Source organism: Melanostigma gelatinosum (assembly GCF_949748355.1).
Source record: "Melanostigma gelatinosum genome assembly, chromosome: 5".
Classification (NCBI taxonomy): Eukaryota; Metazoa; Chordata; class Actinopteri; order Perciformes; family Zoarcidae; genus Melanostigma; species Melanostigma gelatinosum.
In genome coordinates, this window is record NC_136638.1 from 18,787,534 (window position 1) to 18,814,574 (window position 27,041).

Below are 27,041 nucleotides of genomic sequence, written 5' to 3' on the forward strand. Positions count from 1 at the left end.
ACACCAATGCGCTGTAAGGCGTCGTGAAATACACTTCACTCAAAGACAAGTGTCGATGAATGCAGGCAAGTCATCGTATGTGACACGTCATACAATTTTGCCCAAACACAACACAAAGGTAAACTCATCAAGCTGTCTGCCTACTCGAGCAGCGGCTGAGTTGCGGAAAGGTACAGCAATGTGTGTACTGGTAGTTCCGTTAGCTGTTAGTGGTTAGCAGTTAGCAGTTTGCCTAACACATTGTCCATTATGTTAGTTGTTGGCAGTTAGCCAAACACACCATCCATTCCGTTAGCTGTTAGCCTAGCACACCGCAAACTGTTATCCCCTCTCTGTGGGTGCAGAGAAAACATTGCCATCTATCGTGTTGTAAAAAGTCAGAAACTTTTAACGTTACTCATTTTCCTTTTCTTTTTTAATTGAACTTGTTGAACACACTTGAAGACATTTTATTTTTTACATCTGGGCTTATTTGCTTTCTTGCATAAATGAGAGCATTGATATCACTGTTGTGTCTGTCTGTTGAAGTTATGAAGCTACACCCAGCAGTCAGCTAGCTTAGCTTGGCACGTAGATTGGATACAGAGGGAAACAGTTAGCCTGACTCTGACAAACAATAATTAACATGTCATATATGTTTTGTTTAAAGAAGTGTAAAAGTGACTCCCTGGAGTCTCAGACTTGAAAGAGTGTGTAAGTAAAACCTCAACAAAGCTTAATTGGATAATTTGATACCTTGTCAAACTCTGGCATTAATATCTCAGCAGTAAGGCAAGGTCATGCTGAGGCGGAGACACACACTACACAAGGACTGAGCTACGTCTGAGATGGGTTTTTTTTCGAAAAATGTCTTGAGTTCGCTTTCTGTAGCATTTCCACCCAAAAAAAAACAACACACTCAAAAAATACACTGGTATAATGCTATTTTGTGGGTGGACTGAAATAACCCTCAGCCCATTATCAATAGAAAAGTCTTGTTAAAAAAAGTTTAAATATCCTTCTAAAACATAACTCGGGGCCACACCAAATGGTGAGGAAGAGAGGGCGAAGGGGCAGGGCTGGAGAAGCAGTTGTCTAGCTGTAAGGTAGTAAAAACAAGAGGGCATGATGAAGTTCAACACACGAACATTTTGCTCAAGGATATTGTAAGTTTGAAGTCCATGCAGGGGGTGACGCATCATTTGCACAAGAGAGAAAGAGATAAAACACAGAAAATGTCCGTCCTCAGTAGACGTGTCACTGCTTAATATCAGGCAAATGGGGTGAGAAAAAGTGGAGGAGCGGGAAGCTGAATATTTTAGCTCCCGTCGTGGTTAGGGGGTTGAGGAAGGAAAGTGAATAAAAATCAAATGGCAGTATTGTGTATTTCATATTGTGCATTATAGGCGCCTGTAGCCATGGAGGAAATGACACAATCCTTTCCTCGGAGAATGATTCAAAGGCTTCTGTTCTCAGCAAAAGAAAACCTCCCCAAGCACTAGTCAGGTGGACTGAACATGCGCCGCTAAGCTTGTCACACAATATGAAAAACTCAAGTCTACAAGGTTTCACTTCCTAATTTTCAGTGAATCACTAATGTCCCTTGAAAGCTCAGACAGCACAAGACGCCAGCAATAATTGGGAAGCTCATATCAGTCGGCGTTAGACTACAATTTCACCTGGTGCACTCAGAATAGGCTGCACTGTCTCTGTGGACGTTCTATTCCACATTGGTCATGGTTTTATTTCTTGCCGCGTTTTTTGACGTTTTTTTTGCTTTGTACGTGTTCAAGTGTGTTTGTGGTTGTGTGTGTGTGAGTGTGTGTGTGTGTGTGAGGCGAAAGATACAATGACAAGTGTGTGGTGAGTGTAAGCCACAGCAATAGTCTGCTGCCTGGTAGGACTTCATTTTCTCTGTTGTGATCTCATCTTCTCTCTTATGATACAATGAGAGTGAGCTATTGTAGATGAGACATGTGCCATTTAAACACACTATGTGGAGGTATTATTGTACTCTGATCTGTTTGGGCTATTGTATTATTTGTCATACTGTTCTGTTCTATTTCACTCCACTCCGTTGTTTGTCAACTTCTCTTCTCGCTCTATTCCATTCTATTGGTGGTATTCTAGTTGAGTTTGTTTGTTGTATTCTATTCTATCTGTCTATTCTGCTCTATTATATCCTATCCTGTTGGTTCTATTCTATGGTATTCTATTGGTTCTATTCTATGGTATTCTATTGGTTCGATTCTATACTGTCCTGTTTGGTTGATTTGATTATTTTCTATTCTATTCTATTTGTTCCATTCTATTCTATGGTGTCCTGTTTGTTCTATTATATTTTTCCTACCCCATCCTGTTTGTTTTCTTCAATTTTGTGTTGTATTATGTTCTGTTGTGTTTTGTGTATATCATTTTCTATTTCATTCTATTCCTTTGTGTTCCATTATATTGTATTGTATTGCATTTTATTGTATTCCAATCGCTGTCTCTGACTGGTGACACTTAGTGTTCATCTGTGTGTTAATGGGAATCTAAATGGGAATTTCTCTTGCCTTCTAATTTATTGCGCCTCTACATTTAAAGATCTCTGTCCTCAGAAAACGGAATAATTCCACTGAATATCCAATACATTATTTTTGAATTAACATAAAAATATAGAGCTGAAACCTGGTTTGCACATGTGAATAAATGCAAAGAAAAGATAAAGGAAAAGAGAGACAGCCAACAGAATAACTGAAAATCAAAACCAGCTTCAATCCAAACCACATAAAGTTGAATTATTGATAGAAAGATAGAATTTGGGAAAGATAATGTTGCAGATGGATTTTAATTCGCTTCAGCACTGCAGCCATCAGCTTGATGACAAATGTTCTTCCAAATTCAGGACTACTTTATACAACAGTAGATTATTTTCAGAGGCAGACTCACTGAGGGATAAAGGCCAATTTCCTATTTATTGCTATGATGTCACCGGAAAAATAAATGAACCTTGACAGAAACGTTCTCAGAAAATCATAACGACAACAACAAGTACAACTCATATTGCATCTCTGCAGGTTGTATAACGGCACCAAATGATAAAATAGAGTGCAGGACAGTTTTGAGCAAACACCAACCTATTAAGCATTTTGGCTGTGTGATTTGAGGACGTTAGCAAGCCAACAACAGCAACAACAACAACAACAACAACGAGAAGCAGCTTCTATATGATTTCTACTCTGGCTAATCTCTTGCAGAAGTCTGTTTGGCATTGTGAACCATGAGCTGAGCAATGGCCAACACAGAGCTGCAGTAGATAATATCCTACATGCCCTGAAGGAGCACAAACTTCTGCTTGACTGCACATGACGTCTAATGCCAAGCTCACACATGATGGAGTTGCAGAAGAACGTGCCTGCCTCTTGGTACATTGCCTTTCTCACTGTATACAGTTTATAAATTAAAGTAAGAGAGAGCTGTAATTGTGACTTTGTTGTGGGGATCTTTCTCCGATGGATCGCAGGAGGATGTAAACAGGCTTCCAGAGCAGACTTTGCTGAAATTCTTTTAGCAAAGTCATCTGTCTGATTGCACTAGACTAGATGGTAATGGCGGAGGAGCAAAGCGCTGCAGGTCCACATGACAAAGACTTGTATTTGCTGCCAGGAAAGCCAGGTTTCTGGAACCGCGGATGTTGGTGGCGTCTGCCATCCAGCTTGATTAAACGTCATTCAGAATCTGCCAAGAGATTTGTCCAAGATCTTGAAGCAGGAAATACAACTCGCTGAAACGAGCTGACCACAGTGTTGGAGACCTGAATCACCACTTTTAGTCTTTATACATTGTAAAGGCTTTCTAGCACAGTACCATAGAAACATCCAGATTCAAGAGCTTATTTTGAGTCTTAACTTTAAGACATATTTGCTTCAGTTAACACGATTTTAACATTTTTAATTCAGAAACAACTAGCATTTCTGTATTAAAAACAAAACCCTCAGGTGAGATGATACAGCGTCATGTAAGCTACATTTTTACAGTATAGCATGCATGCCTACCGTCATCGTTACATCAAACCAGTACACCAATTTGCTACCAGTGTTATAATTGTCCCAACATAGAAATATTAACAACATAAATCATTTAGAGTACTTAAAAAAGACTATTTCCTGAAGCCATGAAAACCTTCCTCTGTACTCCAGTCGACATGGTACAGTCTGAGTTCCCCCGACAACAAAACCAATTGGAAGATCTCACTTCCTGTGTTTGGCAGTTTGGACCCAGGTAGTATGGATGAGATCTAATTTACAAAACGTGTGGTTGATTGAAGTTGCATATAACTGAATGAAATGTATTTTTTTAAATACAACACATTGACTGTGCTCCTGATAAAGTAAAACTTCTCATGTTGAGTTATGAAACGGCCCACTCAGTGAATGCTCCAGTGACGCTGGTCTAATCCTGACCAGGTTTAAGTTGATGCATTTTCTTTGGTAGTGGCAGTGTAGAGGTGAGAGGAGAGGAGCGATGACATGACAAAAGTATCCAGTCACACTTGAACCAGGTACTTTGCAATTATATGATTAGTGTCTTCAGCTCCTTGGCCGACAGGATGCTCTATCTGTTCTTTAATTCATTTAACTATTAAAGAATTGTGACCAAGATATATTCTGAGCTGGACATTTTACAGTTTTACAATAAACTGTGGCAGAGAAACACTGTTTCTTACAAAATTTCATCATGCTGTTGGCAATTCTCTACTGCAATAGTTATCAGCTAACAGACCAATACTGATACATCTGTGACCAGCTAAAAACATCCAGTAATAAAAGCCAGAGTAATGTAGCGGTCAGGCTCGAGTAAATCATTTGTTAGCTGCAGTAATCTTTGGTTTGTTGCTGGTAATGGGTTCTGGTTGTGCTCTGTACATTGTTAATGTTCCGTGCCGGCATTGCTGTCACGTTACTCATAATATGCATATCCTTTAACCACAAGGGGAACAGTAAAATCAGGGATTTTGTTACAAGAGTGCTCTTCAATCATCATGTCTTTTTTAAAGTTTCCATTACGTCTCGAGAATACTGAGAATGAGCTCTACTGAAAAATCTAAAATCTAATATGAAGACTCCTTGACCTGGAAGGACGAACGAAAAGTCACTCTTATCAGATGTCAGCTCTTTGTTTACACCACAAACTGCAGGAGGCTGGTGGAAAGTCTTTCTGTTGTTGTTTATCGAGGCTCACTGTGGGCAGACAGAAAGACAGGACGGGCCGGCCGATCACTCAAGTTTCTTTTTTTTTTTTAACTCTTTACTCTTATTCTGCTCATCAGGAGGACCTGCAGCAGTTGATACTGATGCCTCTCCCAAACATTGCCATTCTGGGGCAGGACCCCATAACAGGTACAAGATAACCACACAATCATATCAGTGCCATATCTTTCAACAGCAAGAAAGTAATTATACTTTATATATGAGTCCATATCGCTGCTATCTGCGAGACACATTAAGGTGATAACAGAGGATGGTGTTGGGGGGGGGGGGGGGGGTGATGATGGTGATGATGATGATGACAGTTATTTCTGTGTTCTCAGAGGCAGCCGTGGAAGAGCTCAGGCGACTGCTTCTGCTCTTACTAGGATGTGCTGTGCAGGTGATCACACACTCACATGACCATCACCCTTATTGTGTTACTGAACCTGGACGGACCAGTATTTTGGTCTAATTGTAAATAATTTAAATAATCATTTGATGTATAATTCTATGTCCCCAAAGAATAAATCCGATTAACTAAGGTGATCCCTAGTTTTTTTACATTTCCAACACTTCAGTTCATGACAGTAGAACTTTTATTTGGATTATATTATGATCAAAATAGCTGCAGATTCATTTTCTGTCAATTGACTAATTGTTTCAAATCTAGACACACACACACGCACGCACCCACGCACGCACGCACACACACACACACACACACACACACACACACACACACACACACACACACCTACCTCTGACTCCATGTCATCCCTCTGTGTGTGCAGTGTGAGGAGAAGGAGGCGTTCATTCAGCAGATCCAGTCTCTGGACATTGAGACCCAGGCAGCCATTGCCAGCTGTATCCAGCAGGTTGGTTCAAGTGCTCAAATCAAATCATATACCCCAAAGAATATAAAAGGCATTCAGTGACTGACCGTTAGTATGAGGAGATATTATCCAGAGGACCTCTATGAGGATTTTTGTCCCAAAATAAGATTGAGCAAAGAATTTCTTCACTGTCTGGCCTGTAGGCAGTGAGAGTGAAACTAATACACCTTTTGCTGGCGCTTCAAGTAAGCGTGAAAACGAGTTACTTGTTATTCTGCCGGCAGCCTTATAAGGACCTCTGGGTGCCCCTTGCTGCCACCATAGGATGGATCATCCACCTCTCCACCTCTGTCACATCATCCTCTCTCCTTCATCTTTTTCCTGTCATTCTCCGCCGTCCACTCCAACACAGACTAAATGCCAAATTGTACTCTTTTAAAAATGCCCCCCGTGAATAATTGCCGGCATTACAAAAGCAACATGTTGCATGTCAGTGTGTCTGAATTACAGTAACAGCATGTTGCCCAGCAGCCGTTTTTGTGCCAGGTTTCTCAGCCTCATAAATCATAGCAGGGAGAGGTGCTCTTCCTGTGTGGATGGATGCACCCCCTGCTTGCTGTTCATATGCCTTCCACCCGAGGAGATTTCAAACCTGTCTACATAATAATTAGTTTTGCATGCATGAGTCACACATTTTTGGACACGCTTCCCTAACAGTTACATTTCCAAATAAATGTGAGAAAAAGTTATTTTTTTCCTTTTATAAACAGATGCATCGCCGCTTGGTATTCACACAGCCTTCACACTGCCTGGATTGTTTGTCCCAGGATCTGCCATTTTCGTGTCAGGTTTCCCAGACGCACATTGATCTTATCATGTGACCTGAGAAACTGTCCTTGCTGCAGGTGACTCAGGATCCTCGCATGGTGCTGCCGCTGAGGTGGGAAGAGCTGGTAGAGGTTGAAGATGCAGACTTGCAGCTGGTGTTCACCTCTATGGCCAAACAGATCCAAAACCTGCTGACACAGAGAGACACACAACTGGAGGTATGTATACAAACACACACTTAAAGGAATATGTTTGACATTTTGGAGAATGTGCTTTTTTTGCTCATTTCAGAGCAACATGAGATATTCAATTTTGATCAAATCCTTTCCACTGACTCAAATAAGCCTGGATGTGTGTAAACATAAACAAAGATCTTTGTCAGAAAACAAACAAAAGTAATTTTGCATATATTCTTTAGAAAAGTGTATTAACACTATAATGACACTGTCAGTTCAAAATTAACATTGACATTATTACTCACAATACATCTTTCGAGTATCCAACACCAGTTCATTTTAGTTTTGATGTCGTTGATATAATTCTCCTATACTTTAGCTTGCGTGTCTCTCATCCTTTCCCCAAATCTTCCTTTCTTTTCTTCCCACTTCTCTCTCGCCCTTTCTCTCCCAGAGGATAGCAGAGCTTTGTCGGGAGCGAGAGGCCCAGTCTGACTCACCCACGGCGCCCCTGGGTGGTCACAGCGAGGAGCCACCCCAAGGTCTGGCACTCCAGCTGGCAGACAGCAAGGCCAAACTCCGCCGCCTTAAACAACAACTGTGAGTGCGTGTGTGTGTGTGTGTGTGTGTGTGTGTGTGTGTGTGTGTGTGTGTGTGTGTGTGTGTGTGTGTGTGTGAAAGAGTGTGTGTGTGTGTGTGTGAGTTTAGAAAAGTTGTGATAAAGGTCAACTTGAAAAATTTGCAAATGATTTTGTCACACAAAACTGTGAGTTGTTACTTAGCAACGAGTAAGATACAAATCAGGCACTCACTGCTTTACTTTATCACAAAGGTCACTGTTGGCCAATTATAATTTCTGCATATAAGTGTCTTTTTTTACCATTTCTAGCAAACATATCTCATCTTATTTTTTTAGGAGCCAATGTATCACACAACAAACTATCAATGAAATACTTTTTTGAAAAATAGTGTAATTGCATTGTTTGACCTTTTTTTTTTTTAGGGAAGATAAAGGTGATCAGATATTGGATTACAACCTGGAGATTCAAACTATGGAGGACCAGCTCAAGAAACTTCACAAAGAGGTACGGACTGAAAGCTGGTGCTCTGATTTAGTTTTTTTCTGTCAAAGAGAAATAGACACCCTTGCTTTGGATACAGAGAAAGACTTTATCACACATAAAGCTTAACGAGTTTGGCAACGGCTGTGATATACTGTATATTAGGCCTGAAAAAACAATACAGCGCAGCCAGCAGCACAAAACACAGGTGGCTTTTTTTAATATCCAATAAGTCAATTCTCCTAGGTTATGTATTTAGCCGCAATCAGACAACACACATTGCAGCCAACTGCAATTTCGCCCAGAAGAACATTGTTGTTAAACTTCTTACTCAGCTAAACTTGACAGCTTAGACGCTTAGAATCCAAAACAAAACAACAACAGGAATGATACTGGACAACATGAGGCCTTCGCCGAATCATTTCCTTGTATTTTTGTATTGTAGTTTTGCTAAATTTACTTACAAGAGCTTCAAACAATGTTCCCAAATCACACAGTTTGGAAGATTTGTGAACACTATTCTGTGCTACAACAAAATATGGAGCATATCTTCAATTAAATTGCTTGAATATTGTGTCCAATACTGCGTAGCTCTGACCTTAATCTAAACCTAGTCCTAATATTCACTTTAAACAAAATCTTGGTGATTGATTGTATTAGACTTTGTCAACGTTTGTTAACTGCAGATTTTAGATCTGTTCACAACCTTCTTTGACCTCATCTCCATTTGGTGTGTGTGTGTGTGTGTGTGTGTGTGTGTGTGTGTGTGTGTGTGTGTGTGTCTGTCTGTAGAACCGTTCTCTGCAGGGTGAGGTGAGGGGCATGCGCGCACTGCGGGATGAGCTGGACTGCGCCCGAGAGCGAGCTGCACGGGCCGAGCAGCTCCAGACTGAGCTTCAGAGCTGTAAACACAGATTGCGCAGCCTGGAGCTCACACGCACTCAGCTGAAGGTACACACACACACACACACACACACACACACACACACAGCTCACTACACATACTTCTGAATCAGAAAACAAGCAGCACGACAACATTTACACCATGAAATACATTCAAATTGCTTTGGCAGTAAGTTATTAATTTTATCTCCCATACAGAACAAAATCAAACATACTCACAATGACTCTATACACAAACATATACACATTTATATGAACATTACCAGCGAAGGTCACTTCAAGAAGATCACCTTTTTAACTTCCCTGAGTCAGTACTTTTTAAAAAGAAATACTACTTTATATATTCCCTCTCACGGCCCTGAGCATTTCAATTAAGAGTGAATATGAACAATTCTGACGCTCAAAGCCAGAGAATGAGATTATATTGTGTGATGTCATCAGGATTTACAGCCTGAAGCTGCTTCATTGACAAAGAGCAGGAGTAGGTCTTTTACACACAAATGAGATTTATTCTGAAGTAGTATAACTATTCTGAGGCGGAAAATGTGCTCATACTCTTGTAAAGCACCTCACAGTGTCCTCACTGTCACCTTCTCAGTCTCATTTAATTCATTCCACCTCCATACTGCATCTCTGTGACAGCACACATTAGCTGGCAGGATCCATTTTTCTTGTGTTTATGTTTGCAATAAACTTTTCACAGTGATCTCTTGCATAGTTGTTAAAACCAGTACAGCTAATGTTGAATGTTTACATCTAGAGGTGTTCTCTTTTAAAAGAAAAGTACAACCCACTCACTTCAAGAGTAATTTAGTTTTTATTACATCTTCGGTTTATTCGCATCGTTGCGGTGATCATTCCTAGGTAAGAATAAAATATTAATATATTAGTCAAGAGGTTGAATGCGAGAATAACGCTAACAAGACACAGGGTGCAAAAAACACAGTCCGGTTATTATCGACACTTTGGATGTGCCCACTTTTGGTTTAGCGGCTAAGTCAAGTGTTTAAACTGGTCAAACTGTCGGCTTGTTTACAACCTGTCTGATCGTCCAATTGCTTGTGTTTCTTGCCCTGTCCGACTTTGTTGTGGCAATGTTGCTGTGTTTCCTGAGAAACACGATAACTGCTTAAAAATGATGGTGAAAACCCAAATCGCCCTGAGCTGCCACTACAAAGGCAAACATGTGGATCAAAGATAGATTATCTCTGAGGGCTGCAGCAGCAAAAGACACATAGAAAGAATCTGAGTCTCTCAGCAAATGTTTGGCCTGAATGTCTACCTGGCTAATGTCTGACTAGCAATGTTCCCTCTAAGCTGCGCGCTTGAGCAATCGCGCACTGCTCGCACATTCTCAGCGCACAAGAAAATCTATGCAGCGCATAAAATAAAATTCAACATAAACGTATTAATTAATATCTAATATTAGTCCTAATCTTATCTAATCAATTAAACCAATAATAATAATAATAATAATTTTGTTTTCTGTACTATTTTGCAACGTAACTCAGTGAGTGACAGGTGTCCAGCCAATGATACGATTCGGTTCACTTACGCTACGCAGCCAATCATAGCATTGACACTATTGCCCTGCCCATTCGCGCCGTGCAGGTTAGCTAGCTAACAACAGTGCGGCGGAGTTACGAGACGCAAATGCTAACCCCTTATCATGGCGAAACGAACGGGCAGCGACACATCCACTCACCAAGCCATTGGAAAAAAGAAATGTGGTTCTTTTAAGATGGAATGGCTGTCGGAGTATGTTCAAATAGAAGAACAAGCGGTGAAACTGGGTGAGATTTTTTCTTTTTCGAGGGGGAAGGGTCTACTCTGCAAAACATGCAGCGAAGCTAAAGTAGCAAATGAGTTTTCCGAGGGAAAAATGTGGACTGAATGGAAGTTGGACTACCTCAAGCGTCACATTCAGCAGAAAAAAATAAAAATAAAATCAAAACAGCATCCAGAAATCGTCTTGAAGTGGCACATTTGGACCAGCTGATGCGCATAAAGTCAAAGCAAGAAGCAGACGAAGCCATCAACCTGGACAAAGTGTACAACCATTGGAGAAGTGAGAAGGACAGACGTGAAAAATAAGGTAAAATTTAAGTCAGATTTACAGGAATTTACACTGTATCACAAGCTACAGCACACGTCATTGTGCAAAATGTGAATGTTTTAATGTGAACAAAATGTTATGTCTGAAAGGTGTATATGTATCATTTCTTCCAGAACAGGACCCTCACACAGGCCACAACAGGACCTCACACAGGCCAAAGCAGGACTCTTCCCATGGCCAAGCAGGACTCTCACATAAAACATACTACACATCTCATGAACAACAAGATTTTTGTCTTTTTCCTTTAAAGTTTGTCAAATCACTTATATTAAAAGTAAACTAGTGAAAATTGCTGCTGTAATTTGATTCTTTTAATAAGCCATGTAACTTGCTATGATCCAAGGTTTTGAACAGGTGTGATACTGGTGTGTGGCCACAGCGTGCACATCTGATGTTGCTCACAGTGGTCCTCAGTGTGCTCAGGGAGCTTGTGTGTATGCCCAGACACATGAAAAATTAGAGGGAACATTGCTGACTAGTATATAATGTTTATATCACTACATATAGTCTCATGTCTGTCTGTGCATGGCGCCCCCTGCAGGAGCAGCAGCAGCTGTGTGCAGCACTGCAGGAGACCAAAGTTCTTCTGGAAGAACAGTTGGCCGACGCACGAGCGCGTTGCTCCTCGCTAAGGGAGCTCGAGAGGGACAATCTTCTGCTGCGTCATAAAATCCTAGACGTGGAAGCGGTTGGTGTAATTTAATGATTGTGGTTTTTTTTGTCGATTTTGTGTAAATACGTATGCTACTGGCTGTATTTGTGTGCGTATGTATGTGTGCAGTAATATGTGAGGAAATGCCATATGATGAATGAATGCCCTTGTGTGTGTACGTGTGTGTGTTTAGGAGCGGGACACCGAGAGGCAGCGGGTTGATGAGCTGCTGGAGATGAACATGAGCCTTGAGGCGGACCTGAGGCACAGCAGCAGCGGCGGCGGCGGCAACTTTTCTGCTCCGGTTCACCGACGTTTCCTCCAATCAGAACTGGACTCTGACGAAGAGCTGAGCGACCTGATTGGTCAGAGCACTTGCCTCTCCGCACCTTGTCATTTAAGACATTTTAATTAACTGATAAGAGAAAATATGTTGAGGTAATACTGGCCCACAGGGCATCAATCAACAATAAGCGAGTGAATCTCTTCATGTGTCCATTTCTCTTTTCCTCCATTTCTCTTTTTCTGCCTCTCGCGCTTCATGTTTTTCATCTTTCTCCTACTTTATTCTTTATTTCTTTCTCTCAGATCAGAGGCCGCTGAGCGTGGAGGTGGGCGAGGCTTCGACGCTGATGCTGCTGGGAGCGGAGCAGGAGAACGCCGAGCTGAGGAGACGACTGGAGGAGCTGCAGGCCCAGCAGGAGGTCAGGGTTCAGGGGTTCGAGGGTGATGACTGGCAGAAATGATCAATACAAGTTTACCGGTACTCCATGATATGTAAAGTACATAATCCAGCTTTAACATGTCTGTAATGTGCTTTATGATTGATATGATCATCGTTGATCAGCTCGTCGCTCTCTGAGTAAATGAAACAGGAAAAGCAGGAAGCAACAAATGGAGGAGTTAAACATTCATCTCCTTTTGCTTCAGGCTGATTCTCCAGATGCAAAGGATGAGCTGGCTGGCCTGGAGACGGAGCATCAGAACACACTTGGAGAGGTGAGCTGAAAGGGAGACTGCTTTGTCAGACACAGTGTTGAGCAACATTGAGCTTTTTTAAAATTACATTCTATGTAAATAATCGACACATTAAATGATTGCATCTCTATGAATGTCACACTGAGTATGATATAGAAACTCAGTGACTCAGTTTGAAATGCCAGTTTATACTGTAATTTTCCAGAAAAATAATATAAGTGCGATCATTGGATATAACTCAGACACAAACATCTTCAGCAGCTGCGTCAGCTGTATTGAATGGATGAATCGACAGGTCAATAAAAAACACAGATCCCCTTTGATAGCAGTGAAGCTGTTCAAATATACAAATGCGATATAAATCTTTTTTTCTATTTTAGTTTTTTACATTGTATTACATATTTTCTCTGGATTTTATGTTGTTTATGATGGCTCCTGCCTGTCATCTGTTTCAGAGTTTTCTACAGTTGTTTGTGCCTTCGTATTCTATTTTTACAACCAAACAAAAAATAATTTAAATCAATAACTAATTGCCTCTTGTAAGTAAGAACAAGAAGAGAACAGTCTTTTTAAAAAGGACAAAAAATGAACAGAAATGCAGGAGATCTCACTTATTATAAACTCCTATTTCCTTTCAGTTTCAAAACTTGAAGAATGAAAATGCCACTTTGAAGCAGCGCCTTGAACAGCTGGTGACCAAACTGCAACAAATAGAAGACGAGAAGAAGGTGGAAGGAGAGAAGAAGCCAGACAGAAAGGAGGAGATGAAGGTGGAGAGAGGAGTCCAGGGCTCTGAATCCTGCAGGGGAGAGGGGGAAGGAAGGGTGAGGATGATGGGGGTGAGAGAGAGAAGAGGAGAAATCATTGGAACCCCGAGGGAAGCAGGAGTTGGGGAAGAGGTTCTCCATGTTGAAAGAGAAAATGAAGAACCATGCGATGAGGACGTTGAGTCCAAAAGGAGAGGAGAGGCAGAGGGAGGACAGAAAGAGAAGGAGAAAGAAATGCAAATAAAGAAAGAACAGACTGCTGTAGCGACAAACGCAGCGATCCAAAATCACTCAAAAAGTATTGAAAATAATTCAGAGACCACAGCTGCAGACCAGGATGTTTGTTCCCTGTCTGGTGCTGATGTGGAGCTTCTGACGAACCGGCTCCAGGAGGCCGATGAGGAGGCTGACCGACAGGCGATCGTGGCACAGGACCTGCGCTCCAAGCTGGGGGAGCAGAGCAAGAAAACCTGGGAGGCTGAGCAGAGGCTGGTGGTCCTGGAGGCCGAGCTGCAGCGTCTAAAGAAAGCAGCAGAGAGTCTGGGAGACGCCCGCAGGCAGATCGAGGTATGGATGGATGGATGGATGGATGGATAGATGGGTGGGTGGATGGATGGGTGGGTGGATAGTTGGATGGGTGGATGGGTGGATAAATGGATGGGTGGATGGGTGGGTAAATGGATGGATGGATGGATGGATAAATGGATGGGTGGATGGATGGATGGGTGGGTAAATGGATGGATGGATGGATGGATGGATAAATGGATGGGTGGATGGATGGATGGGTGGGTAAATGGATGGATGGATGGATGGGTGGATGGATGGATGGGTGGGTAAATGGATGGATGGATGGATGGGTGGATGGATGGGTGGATGGATGGATGGATGGATGGGTGGATGGATGGATGGATAAATGGGTGGATAGGTGGATGGATGGGTGGATGGATGGATGGGTGGGTGGGTGGGTGGATAGATGGATGGATAGATGGATAAATGGATGGATGGATGGGTGGGTGAATGGATAGATGGATGGATAGATGGATGGATGGATGGATGGATGGGTGGGTGGGTGGTGTTTTGGTGGGTAGATGTATGGGTGGAAGAAAATGTGCTACTAGAGATGTTAAGATCATGGATATTTGGTTGGTTTGATGGATACATTTAAGATATATTATGTTTAATAACATTGTGGCAAGGGTTGATATTTATGTAATAATTCATAGAACAATTCAGAAGGCAGCTACATGGATTAATTTTAGTATTTATAAGGTTGGTGATCTAAAGAGTGACTTTGTTTTGGGCCATGCTAGTGGCATCGCTCTACAGATGGCGATGGCAGTCTGATGATTTTCCACTATTTTGGTTCAGACTGAAATATCGCAACAAATATTGGACTGATTGTCATGAAATCTGATGAAAATATTCAATGACCCCAGACGATGAAATTCCTGTAGGTTTTGCTCGTGATTTATTGAAATTAATCAATTGGATTGTTTACCAAGCGAACGCGCTACGTTTCTCTATAATAAGCTTCACGTTACATTCTTCGACAATTATATACGAGTTCCTTTCTTAGAAATTATAGCGAACTACGCGACCCATAAAATGAAACCTTGTCCATCAAGCGAGTTTAAAATGAATACATACAGACGTCTGTATTAATAGATAGTTCCCCAGCTCAACATCCTCCCGTCGTGTTCTCAGGGTCTTCAGTCCGAGGGTCTGGTTATGGAGGAGGAGCTGTGCCGCCTGCGGAGCCAAGCAGAGCTTCACAGGATGCAGACCACGGTCATCGCCACCCTGGAGGGAGAGCGGGCCGCACTGGAGAGAGACAGGGACACGCTACGCAGCACCATGGACGCCCTGCGCACCGCCCAGCGCAAGGTTGAAGAGTACACATGCACAAACACACAAACACACGATGCAGCTGTGACACCAAACATTTTCACGACCATGACAGATGTCATTTTAATTCAGGGGAGTTGGATGAATGGCAGGGAACTACATGAAGGAAAGTACAAACCAAATTAAAGGGAGCAGAGTTTTTGTTATGTAACACAAGCCCCCAGCAACAAAAATGTATTATATTTTTAATAGCTGATCTTAAAATTCTGTAATTTCTTTAGATACTTACTTGGTTACATTAAATACATTACTTTAGGGGCTGTGCTTGCCAAATCATTGTGTTTTGTCTTGCATTTATATCTGCAGTATAATTATATTATTGCATCGAGAAGCTGCTCAGCAGGAGTTGGATTTGACAGCATGAAGTGAAGCTGATGATTCAAGCTGAGAATGAAACAATGTTTTCACACACAGAGTTTTACGCGATAGAGTCTGTTTTGAAGTGCGATTTTCACATATTGACATGAAACATATCAAAGGTGTTGGCACAATTTATTTAGTGCATTTCCCTCCATGAAAAACCAAACTAAAAATCTAATATTTGGGACACTCTTTGCAGGATGTAGACGTCTTTGAGATCTTCTGAAAAAAATGGATATCGAATTGTATGCCACTGTATTACCTGCCCTCTTTTTATAAAGACAAAATCCACTCGTTATTGTAGATATTGTGTCTGGACATCAACTGACCTAAACAGTACTGTACATGTTTTTACTGTCTGAAATAGGCAGTTACCAATTAATGTCTTCTGATATTACGCCATCTAGCTATATGATCCCATGTAACTTTGGAAAAAAACAAATATCACTGAATGCAGAATAATGACACAAAGATTGATTGAATCCTTAAAGTAGCATTAAAAGTTCCCTGTGGAGTCATCTTTACATTTAGTGTAACTCACCAAACACTTTGTGTGTATCCTTGAACTTTAACTCGTGCGTTGAATGCACTTTCTTCCGTATAAAACATCTGCAAATTATTTTTGTAACATACTGAAGCTGAGAATACTTTGTTTACATCCACGTTTTCAAGCTTTCCTTTCTTTTTTGGCACATTGCCGAGTTTTTGGGCATATTTTACCAAACTAGTTTCACTTCTGGTCATTAATAAAAGTCACTAATCCAAAGTGGAGAATCAATGAGCATTAATCATCCATCTTGTCTCTTTTCCAGAGTGACCAGCTAGAGCTCTCCTCTCAGACTCTCAGGGCAGAGGTGGAACGACAAGGTCGGAGTTTGGAGACTTCTCGTCGTCGGGAAGAGGAGCTGGAGGCAGAGCTCCGTGAGGCAACTGTGGAGGCCGAATCTCTGGCCCGGGCGCGAGACCAGGCGCTGCTGGAGGCGTCAAGGCTGGAGCAGGAGAAGGAGCTGTGTCAGTCGGAGCTGGACAGCCAACGGAAGGAAGGGAGGCAGAGAGAGAGAGAGGCAGCGAGGCTGAGGCAGCAGCTGGAGAGCACAACCCTGGCTCTGGAGCACAGCAACCAGAGAGCTCGGGCCCTGGACGCTGAACACAGGTACACACACACACACACACACACACACACACACAGACACTCCTGTTCACACACTTAACCCCGATCACAAGCTGAGGTACGCAATTAACTTTACAAGGCATCAGAGAGAGCTACTTGGCTGCACCACGTATTTATCTTTAACGTCAACTCCATCCTCATTCAACCTGTGCCTGACCCATGCTGCTGTGTGTGTGTCTGTGTCTGTGTGCACAGACGTGGGTGTCAGCAGCTGTCTGAATCCAAGGAGCTCTGCACTCGGCTACAGGACCTTGAGAAGGAGTTCAGCACTCGATTAACCAGCATGGAGGAGGGTAAACAGCAGCTGCAGGAGCAGTATGCAGATGCTCAGGCCAAGATTAATTCACTGTCCCAGGTTTGTGTGTGTGTGTGTGTGTGTGTGTGTGTTGTAGCTGTGACGTGGTGGTTTACTCACTGACTGCGGGGATGTAGTGGAGGGTAAAAGCATCCACAGCAGAAAATACTTCTATAAACTGTTGATATACATTTATAGTAAGAGTCCATCCTTCAATGGTTCTATGTTTGTCCTGCATAAGAATTCAGTGTGTTCATACAGGAAAAGGGACAAAAGTCAGTATTCTGAAAGAATGCAATTTCCATACCAAATTTGCTGGATCTTTCTATGTTCTGTTGATGGACACTATTGTCCCTTCATGCAATGCACATGTGAAATGGAGACTCTGCTGACAGGTTGGAAGTGTGTTTTCCTGAGTGTGAAATGTATGCACTGTATAGTGTCTTTATGAATTCCCACACTGGAACGAAAACACAATTTTCTACTGACAATCCAAAAATGCATACATGCTAAATACTGTGGTGCAACTCTACATCTGTCAGTGATGACGCAAAAATGATGATGATTAATAAATGTCCAAAAGGCTTATTCCACACTGGAAAAAGTAAACATTCATTTCTTGTCTACTAACTATTAACTTATACTGTGAGCATTACAATTATTCTTACTGTATATAATTAGTATGCAGTATGGAATTAGGCAACAACTATAGTATTCAAGTGATCATATGAAGATTGTTTTAGGAATGTATCGACCAACAAACAAGTAAAGTTAGTCATGTATTTGTACTTTTGATTTGTCTTTGATGTAGATCACTGTTTTATTTTCCTCAGATTCTAATCTTTGAGCGCTGCATTGCCTCTTATCTCTCTCTTATCAGGACCTTTCCAATGAGCAGGAACGTTCCCAGAAACTGTCCACTGAAGTCGAACGTCTGTGCCAGAAACTACAGAAAGCTGAGGCTGAACTAAAGACGACAACCGGTTCTCTCAACCAATCACAGGAGAGAATAGAGTCGCTCTGCCAGAGCCTTAAGAAAAGTGAATCTCTTCTCCACTTGGAAAAGAGAAGAGGAAGTGTGGAGGTGGACACTACGTCCAATTCAAATTCAGACTCCTCAGACAAAGCACACATTTCTCAGACACGCGCCCAGGAGACGTCACATCTGGATCAATCCCCTGCAGCTGGCAAAGGTCGTGATCTTTCCTTGACCCATGGTTATACCACAGGAGAGACAGAGAGGCAGCTGAGTGAGCGGTTGATAGAGCTGGAAAGAGAGGTGTGTATCTGTGTTTACATACATGTTTGTGAATGATGTGAGTGGGATTTTCTGGATGTCTGCTTGGTTCGGTTCAGCTCCTGTGTGATGGAGATGATTTACATCAGTGGTTCTCAACTGGTCTGGCTGCGGGACCCACCATCACCCCTTAATGACAAGCCGGGACCCACGACCCAAATTATATATATACATATATATATATATATATATAATTTGGGTATATCTATATTCAAAAAGTCTAGTAACGTCTCTGTGTAGTAAACTGTCAAATCAAATAAAGAAAGTACACATCAATTATATTTTAACAAATATTCTCATTTTTCAAATTTAACTGGATGGATTATAAATGATACATAGAAATACATGAATACATGTTCTTCTCATTTCAAGTAAAATAACGGCTGGATTAAAGAATAAATTACGTAACACAATTCATTTTAGATAAATTATGTTCACTGAATCGCCCTGCAGCTTTAAACTCAGTTCATTCAGGATGAAGTGAAAAAGCCACGATATTTTATTTTTTTCATCTTCCAAAAAGAGAAAGTACTGTTGGAAGAATTCACCTCTATGAGTCTGTCTAGTCAGAGTCTAATGAGTCTGGTCTCTCTGGACATTTTCTCCTTTGGAGATCGTTCTATGATTTGACTTTCACAACTCTCACTTCAATAGTCCTGCTCTGCTCTCTGTGTCCTCGTCTCTCCCCGTGTGTCACGGTGTGTGTACATCTCACTGAGTCAGGAAACTTGTCAGAATGCCCATATTTGATTGGCTGAGCTGCATCACGTGATGTGATTCACACCGCATTGGTCAATGTTTTTCCTGCACCGCTGAACAAGTGCCGTAAATGCTGGAATAATTCCGCTGCATAAAAAATGCCCTTCAAAATAAAATCACAATTTTTATTTTTTTTTGTCAGGCAAAGGCCTGACCCACTGAAAACGGGTCCGCGACCCAAAAGTGGGTCGCGGACCCACCAGTTGAGAATCACTGAACTACATTATGTTGAAATTCTTGCTCTGGGGATCCTTGAAGTCTACCAATTCACAGTAGGCCGCCACTTCCACGAGTGCAGCACTTTATTTCCAGGACTACCACTTTATCTCTGCCCATCAGTTTTTATAATGTCACCTCGGCTACTGTTAATCTTCCTTATCTCTTCTGCTGCTCTCTTGCTCTAGCTCTTACTTTCTCTCTCTGGCTCAAACACACATAGACACACATAAACTCTAACATCGAGCTGTAAGGAGATTACAAGTACAAAAAGTTCAAAAGTATTATTAGACAAATGTGCTGAAATTGTACTGGTGTAGCTGCTCAAGGTGTAACTGGTTTTCACCACTTTATATATTGTGAGTTAGTTCCAGTGGTTCCCAACCTGGGGGTTGGGCCCCCTCCTAAAGGGTCACAATATAAATCTGTGGGTCATGAGATGATAAATGAGGGAGAAAGAAGAAAAGGGAAAGTTCTGCTACACAAATTTATATTCTTTTAAAAAATATTTTGGGGATGCTTTCACCTCTTTGGGCCTCAAACTGTTAATAAACTGAAACCATCTGAAAGTCACACGCCAATTAAACCACTGCTTTAATCTTAAATAATTGTATTTTATATGCTCTTCATATGTTCTTCAATGTAAAATCTTAAACTGAAACATAAACGTAAACGTAAAAAACATATTTTTTCGCTCTGAAATGTTGCGTATTAAAAGTAGAAAGTACCTAAAAAGTATACTTTCCACGACTGACGTGAAAAGGGAAAACGGTGAAGTGAAAAGTAGGAAGTCTAAAGGAGCAGTGAAAACAGTAGTAATCCCCGGTGTAGCAGTATGATTCAATCAGGCGCTGGTAGGAAATGTGAAAGAATCCGAAATGAAAAAGTTGTTGCTGTGCCAGCAATTTAAATTCCCATTGTTTTGTTGGGGTTGAGCCGAGTTTTGGTGCGCCTCAAGCTCATTTTGGTTTTGCATGAAAGCACCACATTTCCTCCAGTAATTTTGCAAAATACGACATTGTCTATTCATTTTGAATATATCAATCATATTTTCCAATCAGCACACTTCAAGCCAATAACAAATACGTGTGCAGATTTTCTGATTGGATCATAAATACTCGTGCAAAAATTCCACCCACTGAAATCTTGTAGAACATTTTGATTACAAACATCATATGTGGACGACTAGTATACATTTGATATGTTTATATACATTTCTGCATAAGCACAAGATGAAATTCATCTGTGTTTATACATTGACTCAAATGTCATGAAGCTGCTACCTGACTGAGCGCTTTATAAAGGTCAGCTGCAAATGAGGTTCAAACAATATGGATATTTTGAGGCACACGTGACGTCCAAGGTAGCAGATGCCTCTGTACGTGGACACGATCTCAATACGAAATTTTTCTCTCCCTCAGAAAGCGGTGGTGATTGCAGAACAGGAGGCTTTGCTGTCGCGGCTGTCTCAGTCCCAGGAGGCACGTGAGCACCTTAAGGAGCAGCTGGAGGCTCTGCGCCGCCACTCCCTCAGCCTGCAGGACTCCTGCACCAGACTACAGACACTCAACACCCAGCTGCAGGTGACCAAACACACAGATGGAGAGCGTTATTGTATCTGAAATGATTTACTCAATTTGGGATTAAAGGAGGATATTGGACTACTATCAATTAATCCTTTGGTTTACCTAAATTAAGGCTAATGGACACATTTTGATCATGAGACCCTTGCATTGAATTTGGACACAGCTTTAAAGGACATATTACGTTATTTGACTCCCAGACTGCGTTAATGTAGGGAGACAGCATATTCTTTGCTTTGCTAGTGGCATGGCTCTGTCTCAGACAGTGTCTGTTTGTCTGTTGCTTGGTCTTGGTCTTATTTCTCTGTTTTAAAACACACACAGGTGGAGCAAGCATCCCTAAGCTCCCAGCATGCAGCAGTGCTGGCGCGCTGCAGTGAGAGCGAGGCCCGCTGTGCGGCTCTGGAGGCAGAGTCCAAGGTGTGGGCGCGGGAGCGCGAGGAGTCTGTGGCCAGGATGGAGGCTCTGAGGCGAGACCACGATCGGATGACTGCTCTCCAGCAGCGGCAGGAGGTGGAGCTGGAGGAGCTGCTGGACAAACACTCTCAGCTGAGGAGCAACAACCGCAGCCTGGAGGCTCAGCACCGGGAGCTGGAGGCCAGGTAAACACACACTGACTGCATTCAATTAGACCCTAATGTCTTCTTCCATCCTTGTGAGGACTTTTAGTTCACCCAAGAACAAAAATATACACACAAATCCAACGACACAACCTTTGAAAACACACACTCTCTCTTTCTGTCATACATTTGATGACATCATTGTTTCTATGTTTTCTGTGTTTGTAATCTCAAGGTACAAGGAGCTCTTGGACGGAAAATCCCAGCTGGATGAGAGAGAGCTGGAGGTGAAGATGGAGAGAAAGGAGATGGAAGCAGAGGCCCAGAGGAGACTTGAGAGGGAACGAGAGCTGGAGAGGCTGAAAGAAGACAACGAGAGGTAACGAATACACTCACCAATCAGTATCAAGGTACTGAGATCTGCTCATCCCTTTTCTCCTCTCCTCTTAGCGCATGCATGTTGCCTTGACTATGAAGGAGCAGCAGCAGCATCAATGTTTCTATATGAAGCACAGGGAGCAACACAGGAATTGGTTTGAATCCAAATGTACTTTATGAATGCACAGAATGCATTTTGATTTGATCCTGAAAGCTTTTGGGTACAAAACGGCAGCACAGACTTAAGTGGCTCAAGGCAACAAAAACAAAAAAATGCAGGTTTGTTTGGATATTTTATAACCTCAGGTCCAACTCACCCAAAAGCAGAACATTTAAAGCTTTTAGACAGAAGATATGAATTCATTAGATTTTCATTATCTTGATCAGGTGTGTGTATTTAAGCCACAGACTAGTCTTGCTGGAGCGTCTGATTACATCTCATCTACGGGGTGGTGGGTGATGATGATCGTCATCATTATAAGATACTTGTGTACAATAATGATCCATAATCACTGTCATAATGATGTGATTGATTACTCTAGAAACAGGATGGACTCCTCCTCCTGGTTGACAGATGAAACATGATCGAAAATACATTAGTAACATGTAAAATAAGTCCTTAGACATGTTTAGTAATATAATGTTCTCGCTGAATTTCATTCCTTTTTTCAAAGTGACAATCAGTATTGTCAGAATAATAAGGTGTCAAATGACAAAGTGAAAACAATGTGACAATGATGGGGGTATTGATGAACTTAAAAAGAATGATCGCCTTTATATATGCAGCTCCTCTCGGCTCTACGGAGATTTATAGTGCGTTTCAGCTCATTGTTTAGTCGTCCAGCAGCAACGTTACTGTTCTGGGTCCCTTTCACGGCATCGACCGCAGCACGCAGCTGTTTTCAACAACACAAACTCTGAATCCCACTGTACATGGGGACATAGGGTAGATAGGGACTAGCTGGTGAACATAGTGGAGAATTTAGGAGCTAAAGAGCAAAGTATTGGAGGAGTTGGTGGAAACCAAAAAGGAGAAGTTAATATTGGACTTATACTAATCAGCAGGACAGAAATATGACTCTGTATGAATGGTAATGTTGCTCAGTAACTGCTGGATGTATAAATAAGCAACTGTTCGCTAACACGTGCACAATAAAAACCTAATAATGTCAATGTTCACAACTTGTTTCTGCCGCCATAAGTGGCCAAAAAAATCAGTTCATTTTATTTATTATATTTTTGTCTTCGATGATTGCAACCCTATTAATTTGGGGTTTTGGACCATTGGTTGGACAAAACAAAGACATTTGAAGAGGTCACCACAGACTCATTGTTTTACTAATTGCTTGTATTATATATAACGAATATTTCATTGACTAATCAACACTGGATGCAATGATTAGTTGTATCTCTAAAGGAAAAAATATGGATAGCAGCCAATTAGTTTAATGCTGAGCCATGCTGTACACTGGTTCAGTTTTAACTTCAACATAAAAAGTTTCACTCCAAAACATTTTGAATCCACATTGGGAGCATAAAATGTTTAATGACTAGATATTACCAAATTGCCCCCACAGTGACCATTAAGACGTTCATCCACACTCATTGTAGTTCTCACTACAAAACAAAACAAAGCAAACTGCTTTGCTGTATGTTTTTCAAGCAATGCTCTAAAACCACTGACTGGCCCCATCATGTGTTCTTCAATCTATCTGAGATGATATCAGATTTATTTGTTGGTTGTTTTCTGGCTCTGTGATCACAATGTAATATAGTGATGAGCTTGAGTTAAAGAGCACGTACCAAACAAATGACACACAACACTTCACAGGACAAATAACAGTGACAGCGGTGAGTAAAGCCCGTCCTGTGTGTCGATGTTTCAGGCTGCAGGCCCAGCAGAAGGAGGGGTTGGCGTCACAGGCGGAGCTGCTGGCTCAGGGCTCGGTGCTGAGGGCCGAACTGAGCAACTCCCAGCTGGAACGGACGCGACTGGAGGGGGAACTCAGCGGCCTGAGGGAAACCAACCAGAGCCTGGACATCAGCAGCGCCCGCCTCACCAGCCAGTACCAGGTATTAACCTGAAATGTATTTACACACAGGTGTTCTGTATTCAAGCTGCCAGCCGACCATTGACATGCAAAAAAGGGATTTAGTGCTTCACAGACACCCGAATACATTACCCTCTTTATATAAAATAAACCGGATGTATTAGGTCTGAATTGCAGGTTTTAAAGAGAATTGTCCATAGTTGTGGTCATTGAGGAACAGCTCGAGATAAAAATAAAATTTCAGATTGACAAGTCAGAAAAATGATATATTGGGCCAAACAGAAACTGAATACCAAGTAATGAATAAAGAGTTGAACCATCTTTGCCTCCAGAACAGCTTTACTCTTCTGTGCAATGCTGTCAAACGAGCGCTGAATGTTGAAAATGTTCTTCAACCAGCAAAGTTTCCAGTCGTTTGAGGGGCGAAACAGGTGGAAATTGACTTCCTGTAAAGGGTTTAAGAAGTCAACAAGCAGATCTCACGTTATGCTGCTGCATCCAGCTGAACCCTGAATCAAAAGCTGGTACAGGAGTTCTGGTTTGCAGATAGATGTGAAGAAATGTACGAGAAGCAGCAGATACACAAAATCCCTGCAGGATTCAAGACATGCGTAGACCAGTTCTCTGGATTATTGTCAGTTGGTCGCACCACAGTTTTCATAATCATCTATAAAATGTCAAATAGCCATTTTTACACTTGCTAATCATAGCAATGCAACCGTGCAACATGCTGTAACTTTACAGGTGAGTAGTTGAGATCAAAACGAAGGCAAGGTTCAGAGATGGGTGTGGTCAGAGCAAGGTCACTTGAAGTTGAGGGGTAGGAAGTGGGGAAGGGGCCATTACCCCCCGTAATACACCCCTGATTTTGGCGGTGTGGGGAAAAACCCAGCTGCAATGGTTTGATTCTTTAATTGGTCTCTTCATATTTGTATTCATAAACACAAAGGCAGTGAAAACCCACTTGGCATCAACTTTATTCAGATTCTGATTAATGCAACACAAACATAATGTGTTGCACTGCAGGTAGTTAGGTTTTGACCCTGGGAACCAGACAGCCAGGCTTCTCATTACAGTGTGCAAGGCTTCGGTTTGATCAAAAGGAAACATTTGGAGACTGTTTGGTCTCGCAATTAACCTGTTGCAGCAGCTGTGCTAACTGATGGCGCTGCAGGGGATTAAACAGGACTGCGGCCGTGAAAGGTGAAAATAATTGGAAACAGAATTACAAATAGGAAATTGTGAAAGATGTTCATATAAAGGTGCAGCCGTACCTTCTTGTAAGGTTTCAAAGATTCTAAACTGTGTTCAGATGTTAAGAAGGATCACCTGTTTTTAACTTCTTTCACAAAGTAATTCCATTCATAGATGATGTGGTTTTGTGTTCGATTTTGAGGTTAACTCTGCCTCAAACAGCATCTTTGTTCATTTATGAGACTGCCTTTCAGTCATTTAGTGCTGCTGAGCTCTGACCTTTTGCTTCACAGTTTTGTCAGGTTTCATGAAGCAAGTTTGCACCACCAATGCACCAGCTATTCAGTCCCAATCAATTGGGTCTCTTTGTATCTTGTTCAGTTGCTTTTGACATCTTAAGTCTTGAAGACATTTTTCAAAGGTTGTAACATTCAATACTGCTGACAACTTTTCAACAATTTCTAAATGAACCTGTATCAATATTTCTGCAGGTCCATTGTGTGTTTTCTCTCTTTTACATTTGCTATTCTTGTCTACATTGATGGATATTTGTGCCCTAACACACACACACACACATACAACAACTAAATGTTTGTATCTTACCAAATGAATTATTGTGATTGACACTTATTGTCTCGTGTGTGTAGCTGTTGACTCAGCTGAAGGGGAACATGGAGGAGGAGAACCGACACTTAGCAGAGCAGAACCAGGGCCTGCTGAAGGAGAACCGGGCCTTACTGGAGCAGAGCCTGGAGCGCCGAGACCAGCATTACTCACAGCAGAGGGAGTACCAGTCAGTACACACACACACACACACACACGCACACAACTTCTTTTGTTTGGAATTACTAACAACACAGAAGCATATTGACAAGGAAATCAGGTTTCCTCACAAGAAGACATTTAACACTGTTGTTCAAATGAAACTTAAGTAATGTGTGTTACAGAAAACACTATTTGTCAACATTGCAGGTGCTAACACGGCCTGTATTCATATCCAGGACATGAAAGCACTTATGTAGAGATTTGAGACTGCGAGACAACAATTTCAAAGTACAACAACACTTTGCAGTCGTCCTTTAAAATGATAACCAGACTAATCAGATGAATCCAGAACTAATAGGGAGCATGCAGGGCTGGTTTCACCTGTTAAGTGTAATGAGACACATTTCTCACAAATTAAATCTTTTTGCAGCTTAATTTAAAGCTTTTATTCTTAAAACAAATTTGTTATTCACCACGGTTTCACTATTTTTTCTTAAATAAGTGAGAAAAATGTCACTGTAAACAGCACATTTTAGTTCAGCAGCTTACCACGCAGCCACCTTTAAAGATGGAGTCAGCAACTCCGGAGAAAGATTGTTGATATTTTAAACGAAACACCCAAACAAACAAAAACAAACGTCAGCATGTGCCCGATTTACCATCCCTCTCGCTCCCCTTGCCTTCCTCTTCATACTCACCCGATGAAGACTGTGGCTATAAACCTGCCATCGGCCGGGTATGTCAAGCGGCATTCTCCTCCCCTTCCGCTATCACCGCTGTCTATTATGCAAGGGCATCGGTTTAAAGAAAACCAATCAAGTCATTGTGTTTTTACCCCCTATAGCAGAACGGACATGTGTGGAGCCGGAACATTCTCCAGAACTGACACAGCGCTGTGGACGTCTGACTATGCACGACTGCCCTTTTGTTTGTTTGTTTCAAATCCTCAGTGCATGCTGGGATAATGGGATAAACAGGATAAT

At 41.7% G+C, this 27,041-nt stretch overlaps 1 protein-coding gene across 1 annotated transcript in view; it reads left to right on the forward strand.

Annotated features, from left to right (window-relative positions):
- ccdc88b (coiled-coil domain containing 88B) overlaps nucleotides 1-27,041 on the forward strand; it is a 38,023-nt gene that overhangs the window by 3,093 nt on the left and 7,889 nt on the right. Inside the window, exons 4-24 of the mRNA XM_079268182.1 lie at nucleotides 5,291-5,360; nucleotides 5,552-5,610; nucleotides 6,002-6,085; nucleotides 6,949-7,089; nucleotides 7,502-7,647; nucleotides 8,051-8,132; nucleotides 8,901-9,059; nucleotides 11,669-11,815; nucleotides 11,973-12,144; nucleotides 12,368-12,483; nucleotides 12,710-12,778; nucleotides 13,396-14,091; nucleotides 15,229-15,408; nucleotides 16,602-16,942; nucleotides 17,156-17,315; nucleotides 18,136-18,534; nucleotides 20,949-21,110; nucleotides 21,435-21,712; nucleotides 21,906-22,049; nucleotides 23,935-24,121; nucleotides 25,941-26,086. Coding sequence (XP_079124308.1) covers nucleotides 5,291-5,360; nucleotides 5,552-5,610; nucleotides 6,002-6,085; nucleotides 6,949-7,089; nucleotides 7,502-7,647; nucleotides 8,051-8,132; nucleotides 8,901-9,059; nucleotides 11,669-11,815; nucleotides 11,973-12,144; nucleotides 12,368-12,483; nucleotides 12,710-12,778; nucleotides 13,396-14,091; nucleotides 15,229-15,408; nucleotides 16,602-16,942; nucleotides 17,156-17,315; nucleotides 18,136-18,534; nucleotides 20,949-21,110; nucleotides 21,435-21,712; nucleotides 21,906-22,049; nucleotides 23,935-24,121; nucleotides 25,941-26,086 — 3,938 coding nt within the window. The remainder of the gene's footprint in view (nucleotides 1-5,290; nucleotides 5,361-5,551; nucleotides 5,611-6,001; nucleotides 6,086-6,948; nucleotides 7,090-7,501; nucleotides 7,648-8,050; nucleotides 8,133-8,900; nucleotides 9,060-11,668; nucleotides 11,816-11,972; nucleotides 12,145-12,367; nucleotides 12,484-12,709; nucleotides 12,779-13,395; nucleotides 14,092-15,228; nucleotides 15,409-16,601; nucleotides 16,943-17,155; nucleotides 17,316-18,135; nucleotides 18,535-20,948; nucleotides 21,111-21,434; nucleotides 21,713-21,905; nucleotides 22,050-23,934; nucleotides 24,122-25,940; nucleotides 26,087-27,041) is intronic.